The sequence below is a fragment of the Aptenodytes patagonicus genome, chromosome 24 (assembly GCF_965638725.1).
Source record: "Aptenodytes patagonicus chromosome 24, bAptPat1.pri.cur, whole genome shotgun sequence".
Taxonomy (NCBI): Eukaryota; Metazoa; Chordata; class Aves; order Sphenisciformes; family Spheniscidae; genus Aptenodytes; species Aptenodytes patagonicus.
Window position 1 is genome coordinate 3,238,037 of NC_134972.1, and position 13,154 is coordinate 3,251,190.

At 40.0% G+C, this 13,154-nt stretch overlaps 1 protein-coding gene across 2 annotated transcripts in view; it reads left to right on the forward strand.

The window, feature by feature from the left end:
* The first annotated feature begins 299 nt into the window (after positions 1 to 299).
* Positions 300 to 13,154, forward strand: part of UNC5D (unc-5 netrin receptor D) — a 173,343-nt gene continuing 160,488 nt past the window's right edge. For both annotated transcript variants that reach the window (XM_076358781.1, XM_076358782.1), the window contains exon 1: positions 300 to 406. In XM_076358781.1, coding sequence (XP_076214896.1) covers positions 307 to 406 — 100 coding nt within the window. In that variant the 5' untranslated portion in view covers positions 300 to 306. The remainder of the gene's footprint in view (positions 407 to 13,154) is intronic.

Sequence of the window (13,154 nt, forward strand, 5' to 3'; positions counted from 1 at the left end):
GGGGGAGGGGCGGCTCATTAGGGATGCGGGCGCGCGCCGCGGCTTGCTAGTCGGCGGCGGCCGGAGCGCGGTGCGGATCGGCGCGGAGCCTCTGCCCGCCCTCGCCTCGCCTCGCCGGGCGTGGGCCGCCTCCCCCCACCTGAAGGGAGAGAGAAGGGGTGTGCGGGGGGGGGGGGGGGAGAAAAAACACCGACCACCAAAAAAGGGCGAATTCTCCTGCTTGAGCTCGACTCCGGAGGGACCGAGAGGAGATCTGCATCCCTTCCACCGGCCGGAGCGGAGAGGCGCGGGAGTTGCGGGGACAGCATGGGCGGAGGGGCTGCAAGGAGCAGCTGCCCGCTGCGCCTGGAGCGGCGGCTGCTGCTGTTGCTGCTGGGGCTCTGCAGCTGGACGGCTGCCCTGCGAGGTAAGCGGGCTCCCGCCGTCCTGCCGGCTCGCCTTCCCCTGGGCAGGGCTCCCTGCGCGCTGCCGGCAAGTTTGCGGCGGGAGCACCGCGCGCGCGGGAGCGGGGGGGGTCCCACCGGTTGCTCCGCGCGCCCTCCCGCGCCTCCGTGGCGGGCAGAGGGGCGCGCGCCGGGAGAGCCGTTGCCGCCGGTGCTGAGGGAGCTCCTCGCGCTCTGCCTGCGCCCTGGGTCTGCGTGAGCGCCTGAAGGAAAGGGGGGGCAGCGGGCACCTCCTCCAAAAAATCCAACCCGCACCCGTCACGGGGGGAGGGCGGGAGGCGACAGAAACGTGTTTTGCTGCAGGACAGGGTGTCCGGAGTTGGGGTGGGGTGGGGAGGTGGGCGGGAGAGAGGGGGGCATTGCGGTGGAAACTGTGGCTGTAGCGGTAGTTCGGATCCGTGGAGCGGAGGTAATTTACCACAAGGCTGCTGCTTTAATGGGCAGGGAGAGCTCCAGGCTGTTAAGCGCGGAAGCATCCTTGGGAATCCAGCGTGTGCGTGGATCCTTTGGACAGCGTCTTTGAGAAATACGGTAGTCCTAGCGACGAGTCGAGTTGTCCCAAAATGATGGCGTTTGGGAGGTTCAATGAACTCTTCTGGCAGCGAGAATCTAATTACCTGTCAAACAATGCAAGTGCCTGAGGCTGGATGTGCATACACACGAGTGTGTGTGCTTTTTGTGTACGCATAAGGTGGATATTTGAGATACAGGGAGCCCTTTTTTTAATTTAACTTTCTCCTGGTAAATCACTTGAGTGAAATAATTTCTTCAGGGCAGATATCCAAAGGTTGTTAACAACTCCTCGTCGCCTGGCGTCCCTGATACCTTGGCTGGTATATCTGCACTTCTCAAAGTGTTGAAAGTGCTGAAAGTGCCTGGGAAGTAGGGGGCGGGGGGGCAATCTCATGTTATGTTATCTTGTTTGGAGGAAGGTGCCTGCTGTTGATACGATGCAGTTTCTGTGTTTAGAGTCTATAATGGTACGTTCATTATAAATGGCTTATTTTTACAGAACGGAGTAATCTCTTAATCGGGCTTTGTAGATCCTAAAAGATTTCTCTCACTGTTCTGACACTAGCCCCTCTGTGGAGGTCTCTCTTTGTATGCCTGTTGTGTCTCTGCTTCCATTTTCTTTCGTATATACTTTATTGGTTTTGGTCTCTGTATGGGAAGTTGTCTGCAGGTAGCTAGCGGATTATGACACTTTGCCACAGCTCCTGGGAATCTCACTGGCCATCTCATCTGCTGTGTTCTCTCATTCAAGTCCAATGACTGGTCCAGCAGAGGGGTAATCTCACAGAGGCTTTTGTGTAATGGACAAAATACGGCCTTTTGGTGGCTCTTTGAGAAAAAAAACACTTCACGGAACAGTGAAATGAATTATAAGGATAGACTGAAGTCTAATATTTCTTGATTTTTTAAAATACTTTCATCAAGAAATGTCTGTGACTGCAAAAGAATGCCTGCGTATTTAAATCAGTGATTTGAGGTGCTTATTGCCTTTTGTTTTACACATCTGGTAGAACTCTATGGCAGTTCTTGCACTGTGTGAAGTGCGGTCAGGATCAGGCCCTGTAAGCATCTGAAATTTCACGCTGCGGGTCATGCGTAGCAGGATGACTTTTCTCTTCCTGTTAAGGAACAAGTTTCAACTACTTAGTTAAAATTTGCTACGCAGGACGTCTCGAGTTCTAGACTGGAGCAGAACTGGTTTTGGATGTTGTTCTGAGGAAGAACAGTATATTTCTCCATCAGTTTGGGGTCTGTAGTCTCTCAGTTGTGATGTTGCATCGTCTTTACTTGTAGCTTTTGCTTAAGCAGTTAACCTCAGTTAACAACTCATTGAGCTATAAGATTTTAGTTTATGAAGTTGTCTAAAAGCTGCCTCTGAAACAAATTGTATTCCAGGATTCTATTCTGAATAGGGTTTAAAGAAGAATGAAACGATTGTAGATACCCTTCGCGCAGCATTTTAAATCTATTGGGATGAATATATATACATAGCTTTGGGCTTTTATTTTACAGGAAAAATTGCATGGACGCTATGGTAATTTGAAAACGAGAAGAGAGTCGCTAATATTTCTTATCTCATTAATGCATTGAAACTAATTTTGGGTTGCATGTATCTGAATAAAGATGTCTATAAAACATGAACATTAGTATTCTTCTGTGTCTTGATATTAAAGCCTAAAGCTATGTGTTACATGGTGTTTATAGATCTGAGTACATTTTGTTCTAAATAAGTATTGTTTAGGGATTTTCCTTTTCCAGTAGTATGGCACTTACTGTACGGCTTGGTAGCCACTGCATATTGCTACTGATTTCATTATTATAAAATGCTCCACTAAGCCACCTAATGGAATACGGGTGGGTCTATGAACAGTAAGCTGTTGAAGCAAATACCTCCTTTTAGTCTGAAAATTTTGGTGTTTTTAATTATTTTTTTAACATAAAAAGCCCTGATAACATGCAGTCCAGAGAGCTGCGTATTTAAAGTATTATTCTGCACCTAGGAACCAAGAAGAAAACCAGCCTCTGGACAGCAGAGCTCTTGGAGAAATAATGCTTGTTTTAGGTAAAAATAGCAAATTCTATTGATACTGAAATAAATCTAGTGGTGAAGATAGGACTGGTATGCGAGTTACTTGTGTCCTGATTGTACCTTTTGTCTTGTGTTTAGTAATGTCCTTGTGCAAATTAGATGAGCCTCCATTTATTTCATTATAAATGGGCTAGAATTTCACTCGTGTGTCTGAGAATTCTGTCCATATTTGCAAAGTACTTCATTGTCACCAGCTTAGAGCTGTGTAAGAGCTGTCACTTGATGCTGTATTTGAGGAATGTTGTTGATTTGCTGTGACCAGCTCTGCTTCAGTGTTTACACTGCATTAACAGAGTATGGAGGTTTTTTAGGTGTCCTGATTTCTACATGCAAAAGGACGTATATTATTTCTGCGGCTTTATTAGACTGTCTTAAGTTCTTTTTCTCCATTCCCGATACCCTGCTGAGAGTAAAGCTGTTTGATTATTTGTGAGTACCTTCAACAGTTTACTATTTGAAATATTTCTGACATGCCAGCCCCAACTGAATACACACCATGTCAGCATATTGATTCATTTGATCTTGAAGTATGCAAGTTATTAATATCTCAGCTAGGTGTAGACTTGAAATATTCTTAATGAGTGATATAGGAGTAAAGAAAAATTAAGGCAAGACATGGGTGCTATAGGAATCTCTTGAATGACTTTGTTCAAATCACTCCATTCAGATAATGTTGTATTTTCACGTTGGTAGAACAAAGCATTCTTTAAAATAACAAGCCATGTGCTCTGCTTTGAACCATCCTTCTAGTCACCCTGTAGCGTGTAGTGTCTTATGTGGGTTTCTCTGTCAATGTTTATATTATTTAACTTTGGAACTGCTCAGAAAATAAACTTCCTCTACTTGTGGGTTTGTTTACGAAATAGTTTATGGTCTTTCTCAGATCTTCACAATGATGCAGGCTCAGTTTGCATGTGGTATAGCATTGCTTTTGTTTTCATAGGTAGAGAAACTAAGGTTTTGAAAGAGAGTAATTAATTTCTCTAAAACCACAGGAAACTTGGGGGCTTTTAAAGAGCAGTATTTCAAAATTGGGTGCATGGTGCAGAAGTTGTCACGTTTTGGAACTCAGAGTATCTATGTGCGTATCTCTTTTTTAAGTCAGTGTCTAGTTATGTTAAGGCTTCTATTTAGCCCTGAATTGTTTTCTGCATTTATTACTGTCTTTGTAATTTGTTGTAACACAGTTTGTGAGATAATTCAGAGAAAATCTGAACATTCCTATTGAGTGTAAGACTGACTTTGGACATGAACATGCTCTAATTTTGTCGTTATAGAACACTAATCCTTATGAGGATTGTTTTAATTTGCACGCTGATCATACTTGAATATATTACTGCTTTGCACAGAGACCATACTATGAGTTTCTGGAATGCTACAGATCAGAATGGCAGTAAGTTTTCCTTGTGTTACTCAAACAGAAACCTGAAGAGCTATGCCTGCGAGGCGTGCGCAGCCTCCATCATGCGCTTTCTTGCTAATGCATGCATCTCTGAAAATATTTCATTTTTGGAAAGATGGGATAATTCTGCCCTTTAAGGTAGTGTATTGCAGGGGTGGTTTTTCTTGGCTTATCGTTCATACACATGTGCTGCTTCATGTATGTGCTCAAGAGATGTGTAATTTCTGTCTCTTCAGATGTAGAGAATAAAGCTTGATCTGTACAGGGGTGAAATGAGCTTTCCATGCTAGGAAAGAAAATTTCCATCTCCATACAGTAAGAGGACTTTGTATCAAGATGAATTTTCACCAGTGCAGAATAAAAGCTAATCTGATGATATTTTCACAGTGAATTACAGAAGGCAAACGCAAATAGTGTGATACATGCTAAGATGGAAAATTAATTATGGTGCAAAGGATTCCTCAGGACCACTTGATACATCTTTTCTGTATTTCTAGTCCTGCTTTCTGGTGAAAGGTGGAGTCTGAGAAAAAGAGCAGAATTTTAACACCAGAGGCTGCTGTTTCAGTTGTTTTTAGATGCTGCTGCTGTTGCGGTGAAGCAGATGATCAGATTCATTTGTATAAAATAGAAAAATGTTTCATTTTCTATTTATACTTCTAAAGAACATTAATAGTCGTGTTGTATCATGTGGCCTTAGCTTAGAGCATGAGTATTTGTAAGTATGAAATTTTTATACTCCGTTGTATCCCATTAGAGGTCAATAAACCACATTTTAGAGCATCTTGCAAGTAGGTACTAGAAGATGCTAATGCTATGTACAAGCCTAAGTGATCTGAACCTTGTAATTTATCTGCATCCTTGTGATCAATGTCGTTTTCATCCATCTTCCCCTCCCCACCCACCCTTTTGGGGCCTTTTTTAACACCATTCAAAAATGTTGTTAATCAAGAAACTTATTGCAGGCTCTTGGTCAGTGGAGTCCAGTTACTGGCCCGATACTCTTTAGTGCGAAATGCTTTATAGGAACTTCCATGCAGGGGATGTCGGAGGGCAATTACACTTAAGCGTGATGTTCCCTAATGAATATTCTGCTGACTACTGCTGTAGATATTTTTGTCTGTTTTTTTCCCTGTTTCTTTTTTGAATTTTAAAAAGTTATAGACCTCAGTGAAGCCCTGATGCTCTGAGTTAATTTAGTTCCATTTAGGTTAAAAATATTTCCTTTAGGAAGCTTAGCATGGTTTGAATTTATTCAGCAATTAGCTTGCTTTTGGATTATTGAAGAGGATGAATAGGCAGTATCTAATTAATTTGCTTATACAAGGTATTCTTTGTGCAATACTGTGTCTGTAGAACAATGACAAATTAACATGGTTTCTCAGACAAGAATATGTATGTGAGATTGCATGCATGCATCATAAACATAATTTTAGCATACAGCTATCCTAGTCTTTATATATTTTGCTAAAAAAGAAAAAAAATGTTACCGTACATGTTTGAAATTCATACTGTGAACATCTCATTGGAAACCTCTGCTTAATGTGTCATGGAAAGAGGAAAAAATACAAGCAGCCAATGACCTTAATTTCTAGATCACAATGTTCTGAAGAGTTTTGAAAAGCCATAAACCTATTGCAAGTAATTGAAAGGAGAAGCAGCCTGGGCCTGGACAGTTCTGATGGAAAAGCAATGCAAAATGTAAAGTCCTAATGCTGATTACCCGCTTTGCGTCCAAGTGATGCAAAGTTGCTGGCTGCGACTAGGTTGCCGTCTGAGGTGAAGCTGGCCTGTGAGGTGGCTCAGTTCAGATGCCAAATACATGCTTTATGACTCTACTGTTTCACAGAAAAAGAATTTTAGTAGAGGCTCTGCCTTTAACAGACATGCCAGGCAAATTTGCAAGGTAAAGATGACATGAAGCTGTAACATCCAGTCTGTGAATGCGACAGACCAGTTTTCTGTACTGTCTGGACTGCATAATTCCAGTCATTCCCAGTTCTGTAACCGTCGTGACTAGGGAACTTGGATGTTGAAAGCTTGGTTGGGACTTGGATGTATCTGCAATGTAATCCCTGCTCTGGAGTTGACCTGTAACATTGCAGAAAGTGACTTTGGGGTTTGTTTTTTGGAGGTGGTAGTTAACTTTTCTTGCCCTGTGTATAGTATCTGTACAGTAAGGCTTCAGGTGTAATTGTAAATGGCTTCTATACTTTGAAGGTCCAATGGATGCTTCAACACTTGAAACGCTGTAATGAAAGAGCATAATTAATCTGTAGATAAAGCTTACTAAATGTGTCTAGACATAAAAAGTGTAATCAAAATGAGTGGAAATAGCGTAGCTGAGCTCTTTTTTGTTTCTTTATATCCATACCTGTTTTAAAGAAGCAATAGGAACAACAATAGGAAAACTTTTTAAAAATTGCTTCTGATGTTTTCCAGGATACCTACTTTTTGCCTTTATGCTGAATGGAGAATTAAAATAATATTTAACATGCTTTGATGTCTAACTTGTGTTGAATGTCAAAAAGCTTTTTGAAAAAATGTGCTCCTCGTTGATGAGAGTTTTATTTGTAGAAGGATAAACCAAAATATTTCGGATTTTGTTCTGTGCGTGTTTTAGTGCTCTTTGACTCACTGCACAGAAAACTGAAATACCATGCAGGTTGGTTATCTGTAAATGGTTAAAAGAAGTGTTACATTATTTGTCTTCTGGTTGGATATGCTTAATTTTTGTTCAGTGGAAAGTGCTTTTGTGGATCTAAAACTTTTCTTCTGTGAGTGTTTCTGCATGTGAAATTGAATTGTGTGAATCCTGGCAGACAATGAACATAAAAAGAGCAAACATGGACATTTCTTATAAATTGTGAACAGTTATTCACAAAATTGCTTCTATACTTACACCATTCCTAGAAATAAATTGCATTACAGAAAAACAAATTTGCTCTATTAATTGAATTCAACCTTTCATATAAAACCACATCTGATTTGCAGTTCAACAGATGTGTCTACGACTTTTATGGTGACAGATGCCTCAGGTTAGCCATGTTCTAGGGCAGATTTAAAACCACTGAAGATCTGTGGTAAGCCATTACCCTTTGAAACATTAATTTCGACATCGAATTCAGGAGGTATTTGCTGCTGCTGATATATTGTAAGGTATTTACTGCTGCTGACATAGATAATGCTAGTTTTCAGTTGGAACTTTTTGTTTTGTATCTTTTAACTTGGCTGTAAAGAACATGGACTCTTTGGAATAAAAAAGTAATGTTGGGTAGCAGTTAACAAGACTTTGCCTGTCAAAGCTATGCGCTGCAGATCAATAATGAATGTAGTGGACGCACTGGAAGACACTAGGTGGTGCATATATTTAATGCATGTCATTCCTCTTTAGCACTATCTCCTAACTGAAGGCTTCCAGATAAAGTTCTGAACGTTGTTGTTCACATCACATAGTTCTCAGAGCTAAGTAATTTTGAAAAAAATACAGATTCGTTAAAATAGCTTTATAATTCTGGAATTTAATTTTTTTTCCTGGATAATTGTGCATTCTTAAGACTTTGAGCCTCCTTACGTGGTTCATAGGGAAATGATCAGTAATTTCCCTTTTATAAAGAGAGTGAAAGTAGCTGACAAGTATTCCAGTGATAAATATAGCAGTGCAAAAACCTCTTACTTACCATTATAAACTATAGAATCCTGATAGAATCAACGGGTCAAATCTGTAGATCCAAAATTGAGTAACTTGGTGCATCTTAAGCTAAGATGGAGTAACATGAGGTGAGATGCTGGAGATTTGTCTTATTTTTCTGCCTGCTGCATCCATTCCAATTTTGATTGGGGTTTTTGGGACCCATAATAAACTGGAGATAATGTATGATATTAGGCCCGGTATATATTATTTATTTCTGACTGAATGCAAACATCTCAAAATTTATTGCAAAGGGCTGTGCAGTAAGTAATTTTGTATAATGAAAAGTTTCCAGGTCTCAACATTTAATTTTGATCAGCAGAAGTATGAAACTAGCCTTTTGGAAGGTTTTGTGAATAAAGTACCGGGGAAGTCCCTTTGTTACTAGAACAGTGAGTAATCTTGTAGCTAGGACTTTCATGTAGAACACAAAGGATCTGTATGTAAGTTTGGTGAGTCTGTCTGGCAGTTGCATCTGGGACTGAGAAACATTGCTGTAAAATGTTTTGCTGTTGCTGAAGCATGGTGGTTTCTCGAAGGAGAAAGGAGGGGGGATTGCTTGGAGCTTTCAGGCTGCTCTATTGTTGGAGATACGCTAGCCTGACACTAGGAGCAAAAGGTTGGCAGTATATGTAACCCTATATTATTTAACACTTTATTATAGGGAAAACATGTTTATTCATGCATTCTTTCATGCATTCTTTTTTGTTATCAGTTCAGCTTTTTAGGCTTTAGGCTAAATAGAAAGCAAATTCAGTAATATTAATTTAGTTTCTAATAAATAGTGGTAGTATGTTAAAAGTGGAAAAAAGTTAGTCCTTTCCAGTTGTCATTTGGTAACGTAGTTTATAGCTCTACTGAATACCCAGAGGCATGCCATTAATACCGAATTTGCCACAGTAACAGCAAAACTCCTTCTACTCCCACTATAATATTAAAAATGTAGGACTTATTTTGTGTTGAATGAGCTAACAAAATAAAAGATGAATTTAAAGTATTTAATCTGTCAGCATCAATGAATCTAAGAGGATTATCATTCCATTACGGCTAATAGATTTTTTCCAAAGATAACTTTGCTACTTGACTTGCCTATTTCTATGAAGATTGTTACAGACCTAATTTAGACTACAATTTAAATATTCCTGCTCTATTTTTATTGAATCTGGGAGTTAGTAATGTGGTACCTGGCTTGTGTTGAGCTTGATAACTTTGCTTCAATCACTTGAATACAAGCTCTCATTCTTGCATCTTTAATTCTTCATAAAGATTATGTAGTGTTTTCTGTTTTGAGTTGTACTAAACATGACTTAACAGTTCAAGCTTGAGAGCTGTAATTTAACAAATTACGTGCTAACCTCTCCTTGCTTCCTTTCTGAGGAATTAGTGAGAGGTTGGAATAGCAAGAATAAAAATCAGCATTACCCTTAGGATAGGTATCCCCCTACTCCATAAAGTGAGTAGCAAAATTCCCATTGATGTACCCCAGTGTAAGGAAAAGGCCCTGAAGATTGGGATTCTTATCTTCTGAGTCGTCATAACTTTGTCTAGGTCTTGGAGTGGACAGTGATGCGTTAAGTTTTTTTGAGATAAGCAGGTATCACTTCATTTGATGCCTTTAAGAAAAATAGAACGGGAACACTTGTATCTTCCTTCCGCCTCCCCAGACAAACTCTGTGGAGGAGGGAGAAGAGTACATAGTAGGTGGAGAAACTTCCTGATTTTTAGACAGAGCCTGGGCTATCGCTTTTGACTTAAGTAACTGTCATAATGCCCTCACAAAGGTCTTGAGGTTTAACCATTAGAAGTACTGTAGTAAAGGGAGAACACATGGTGATAGATATTAGTCTCTGCAAATAAATGCCCACTGTCACATTACATGCTGAATTTTTCACCAAAAGGCTGTCACAAGATTTTGCAGCATATATGATATTTCACTGTTGTATGCGAAAATTAAAAAGTTTGTAGTGATGCTAACCACCAGTGAGTCATAGTGAAGCACTGTTACTGTTTGATTAGTGAAATTATCTTAGGCACATCTGGGTGGACTGATGCTCCTGTTGAATTTAGAATTTAGCAGATCCTTAGTCCTTTCAGAAGACAGACCAAAGATACACGTAAGCGAAGACTGCATCAACCTCTTACAGCTGTAATCATCTCCCAAATTAGCATTGCAGTGCTGTGGCTTACGATGTCAGACTGAATTACATGGCTATCAAAACACCACGGTGTACTTCAAAAACTGTTTGAATTCTGTGAATAATTTAAGGACTTTCAGTTTCCAATATTATTTAGTGCTTTTCTCTAGTTTGCTGTTTCTAATCACCAGGCGTTTTTTGGATGAATACATTAAATGCAGAAAAGGTGGCGAACATAAGAACAAGACCCCTTCACAAGCCCAGCAGTGATGGAATACCACTGTAGGAGGGGAGAAGACTAGTAAAACGTTGTAAATGGTGACCACAGTATTCTTAGCTCTCATCACCTATTGCTTTGTTGTAAGGTTGTGTCTGTAACTAAGTGACATTTCTAGCTGGTTTTGCCGTTTCCAGCAGACAGCTTCAGTAGTCATGAGCTGATTTGTGCGTTTGTGTTTGAAATACAGCCGTGCTCTTTAGCACTTTTACCCCTTGAAGATATGAAAGCACTCAAGAGATTTCGTATCTTTTCGAAGGGCAGGAGCAATGTTAGTGAAAGGGGGGAGGGATACAGAACACTGACTGTTCTACCTCTCTATTTTTTTGAAAGTGCTGTTACTGAAATACTCTCTGTAAAAGTTCTCCAGCATCTTCTGGTTGAATGAAGGGGTAGTGGAGGTGAAAGGTGAAGGACCTTCTTTCTGCTGGCCAAGTTTTATTACTTGCCTGAAAATGCATTGTGTGGGGTATTTGCTGTTTCTCTTCCTCTTAGAGTTTTACCTCATGTAAAAGATAAAACAAGACTAAATGTTTTGGAGCTAATTCAGAGTCCTGCTGCTGCCCACTATGGTGGTGGTTAGCCCCCATGAATGAAATCATAGCCATTAAGAACCTGGCAGAACTATTCTCAAGAGATTTTTGTGCTTTGTGAATGTCGGTTATAGTTACAGTCTCCTCAGTCCTGTAGGGACAGAAGATACACCTGTCAGGATGGAAACAAATAACAACCGCTCTGTGGTCCCATTATATTCAGCTGTGCTGCATCTGCTGCACTGTCATGCAACCTGCAGTATTCCGTCGTCCTAGCCTGTCACACTTAACCTCTAAAGCAGCTTTACATGAGAAAGTAGAAAAAGCTGCTGCTGGGAAATTGGACTTTGCCTGCTTTTCGTTCATATTTTTAACCCTTGCTTTCCTTGCAAGTGTACACAATAAAAATCCACAAAATGCTAACAGCTCACACAAAGTTGTTTTTGGCTTTTGTTTTTTAAACCCTGTAAAAGATCTATATTTAAAATGCTTTATTAAGGGCATAAAATGTTTTATAGGGGATCAAGCTATTTTTCATCCTGGGTAGACAGGAAGGAACTTCGTTAATCGAAGAGTTGTTATGGAGGTGGGGAAGCGATTGCTTCATTTTTTTCAGTGTGGAATATATCTGGAAATAAACTACTGCATGTCCTTGCTTTTTGTTGTTGTTGTTCTTGTGGGTTTTTTTTCAGCCGGCTGGCCAGAGTGACATGTCATGTGTCCAGGCAAAACATTGGCTCGTACATGTAGGACTACAGTTTGCTGCCCTGTGGGACTTTTTGCTATGTCATGCAGAAGGAAAACAGAAAGGGAAGCAATGACTTTTGACTCAGCCCCAAATGAGACATGTAGGAATAAGCTTTGATTAAAAAAAACAATGGGGACCCTGTGCTCTAAGTTGCCTTCTGATGACTTTAGGTGGGGCTGATCTTTGCATAGGTACTTGTGTAAGAGGCATTCCACCCGAAAAGGCATCTGAAAATTTGGGAGAGCAAAAAGCTCCAATGTTGCTAGAGTAACTTAGTGGTGCTTGTTCTGATTTGGACTCCAGCGTCCTGTACGTAAGCTGTATTTCTTTGTGGTGAAGGCTCACTATTAAGACCTAGCTGACGATGATGCATGGTAATGGCTTGTAGTGCTTCTCAAGAGCTAGCCTGACCCAGCAGGCTGCTTAAAATTCATGTATGGTATCAGCTGTGAAACAATGTCTGAAACCCATAAAGAGGGCTGCAATATTCTAATTTATTGCCAGTACCTCTTTTATGCCCATTAAACTATTCAGATCTTTCCACAGTTGATTACTCTTTTCTGCAGTTACGTTGGAGGGGGAAGAAGGATAGAAAAAATTCCTTTGCCACACAAGCATGTTACTATACTAGCATGTTGCTACTTATATGCAACCTCTTACCTCTTAAAGTAGATATCTCTAATAAGATGATGCAAGAGAAGAGGATCACTTAATGAAAGGGAGTCAGATGCATGTGGAATAAATAGCTTTTATAAATTATGAACAATAGTTTGTTATAATGAGATCTGCCACAGCTGAGGGCAGTTTGCTTCCATTTTTATATCATTATTTTAGCTTAGTAATGCTAAAGTGCATTCTTGAAAAAACTTCAAATTGGGCTAGTGAGTGTGATTTTTTTTTTTTTTTTTTTTTTGCTGTGAATGAATTGAAAACATTATGCTATCTTTCAAAATACTTCAACATATATTATCAAGATTTTTTCTTACTTAACCAGCTTTGTGAAATATTTTATTAACTATTGCAACATGTGTTGTGTTCACACACCATGCTTACTTCATGGAGTTCCTAGTAGCATCTATGACTTTCAGATTTCCAGTATTTTCAACAAAATGTAGTTGACATCTAAAAACCTCCAGGTGGAAACATTGTTTCATGATTTGTTAGCTGCTTTTTTGTTTGTCTCCTAGTGATTTTTCTCATGGTTTAGGCTGAATGTTTTCTTTTCCCTTGCCTCTGTGGGATTAAGTTGGATCTGAGTTTGAAAAGAGACAGCAGTTAGATAGGGAATGAGGATGAGGAAATAATCTATTTAAATAAAAAACC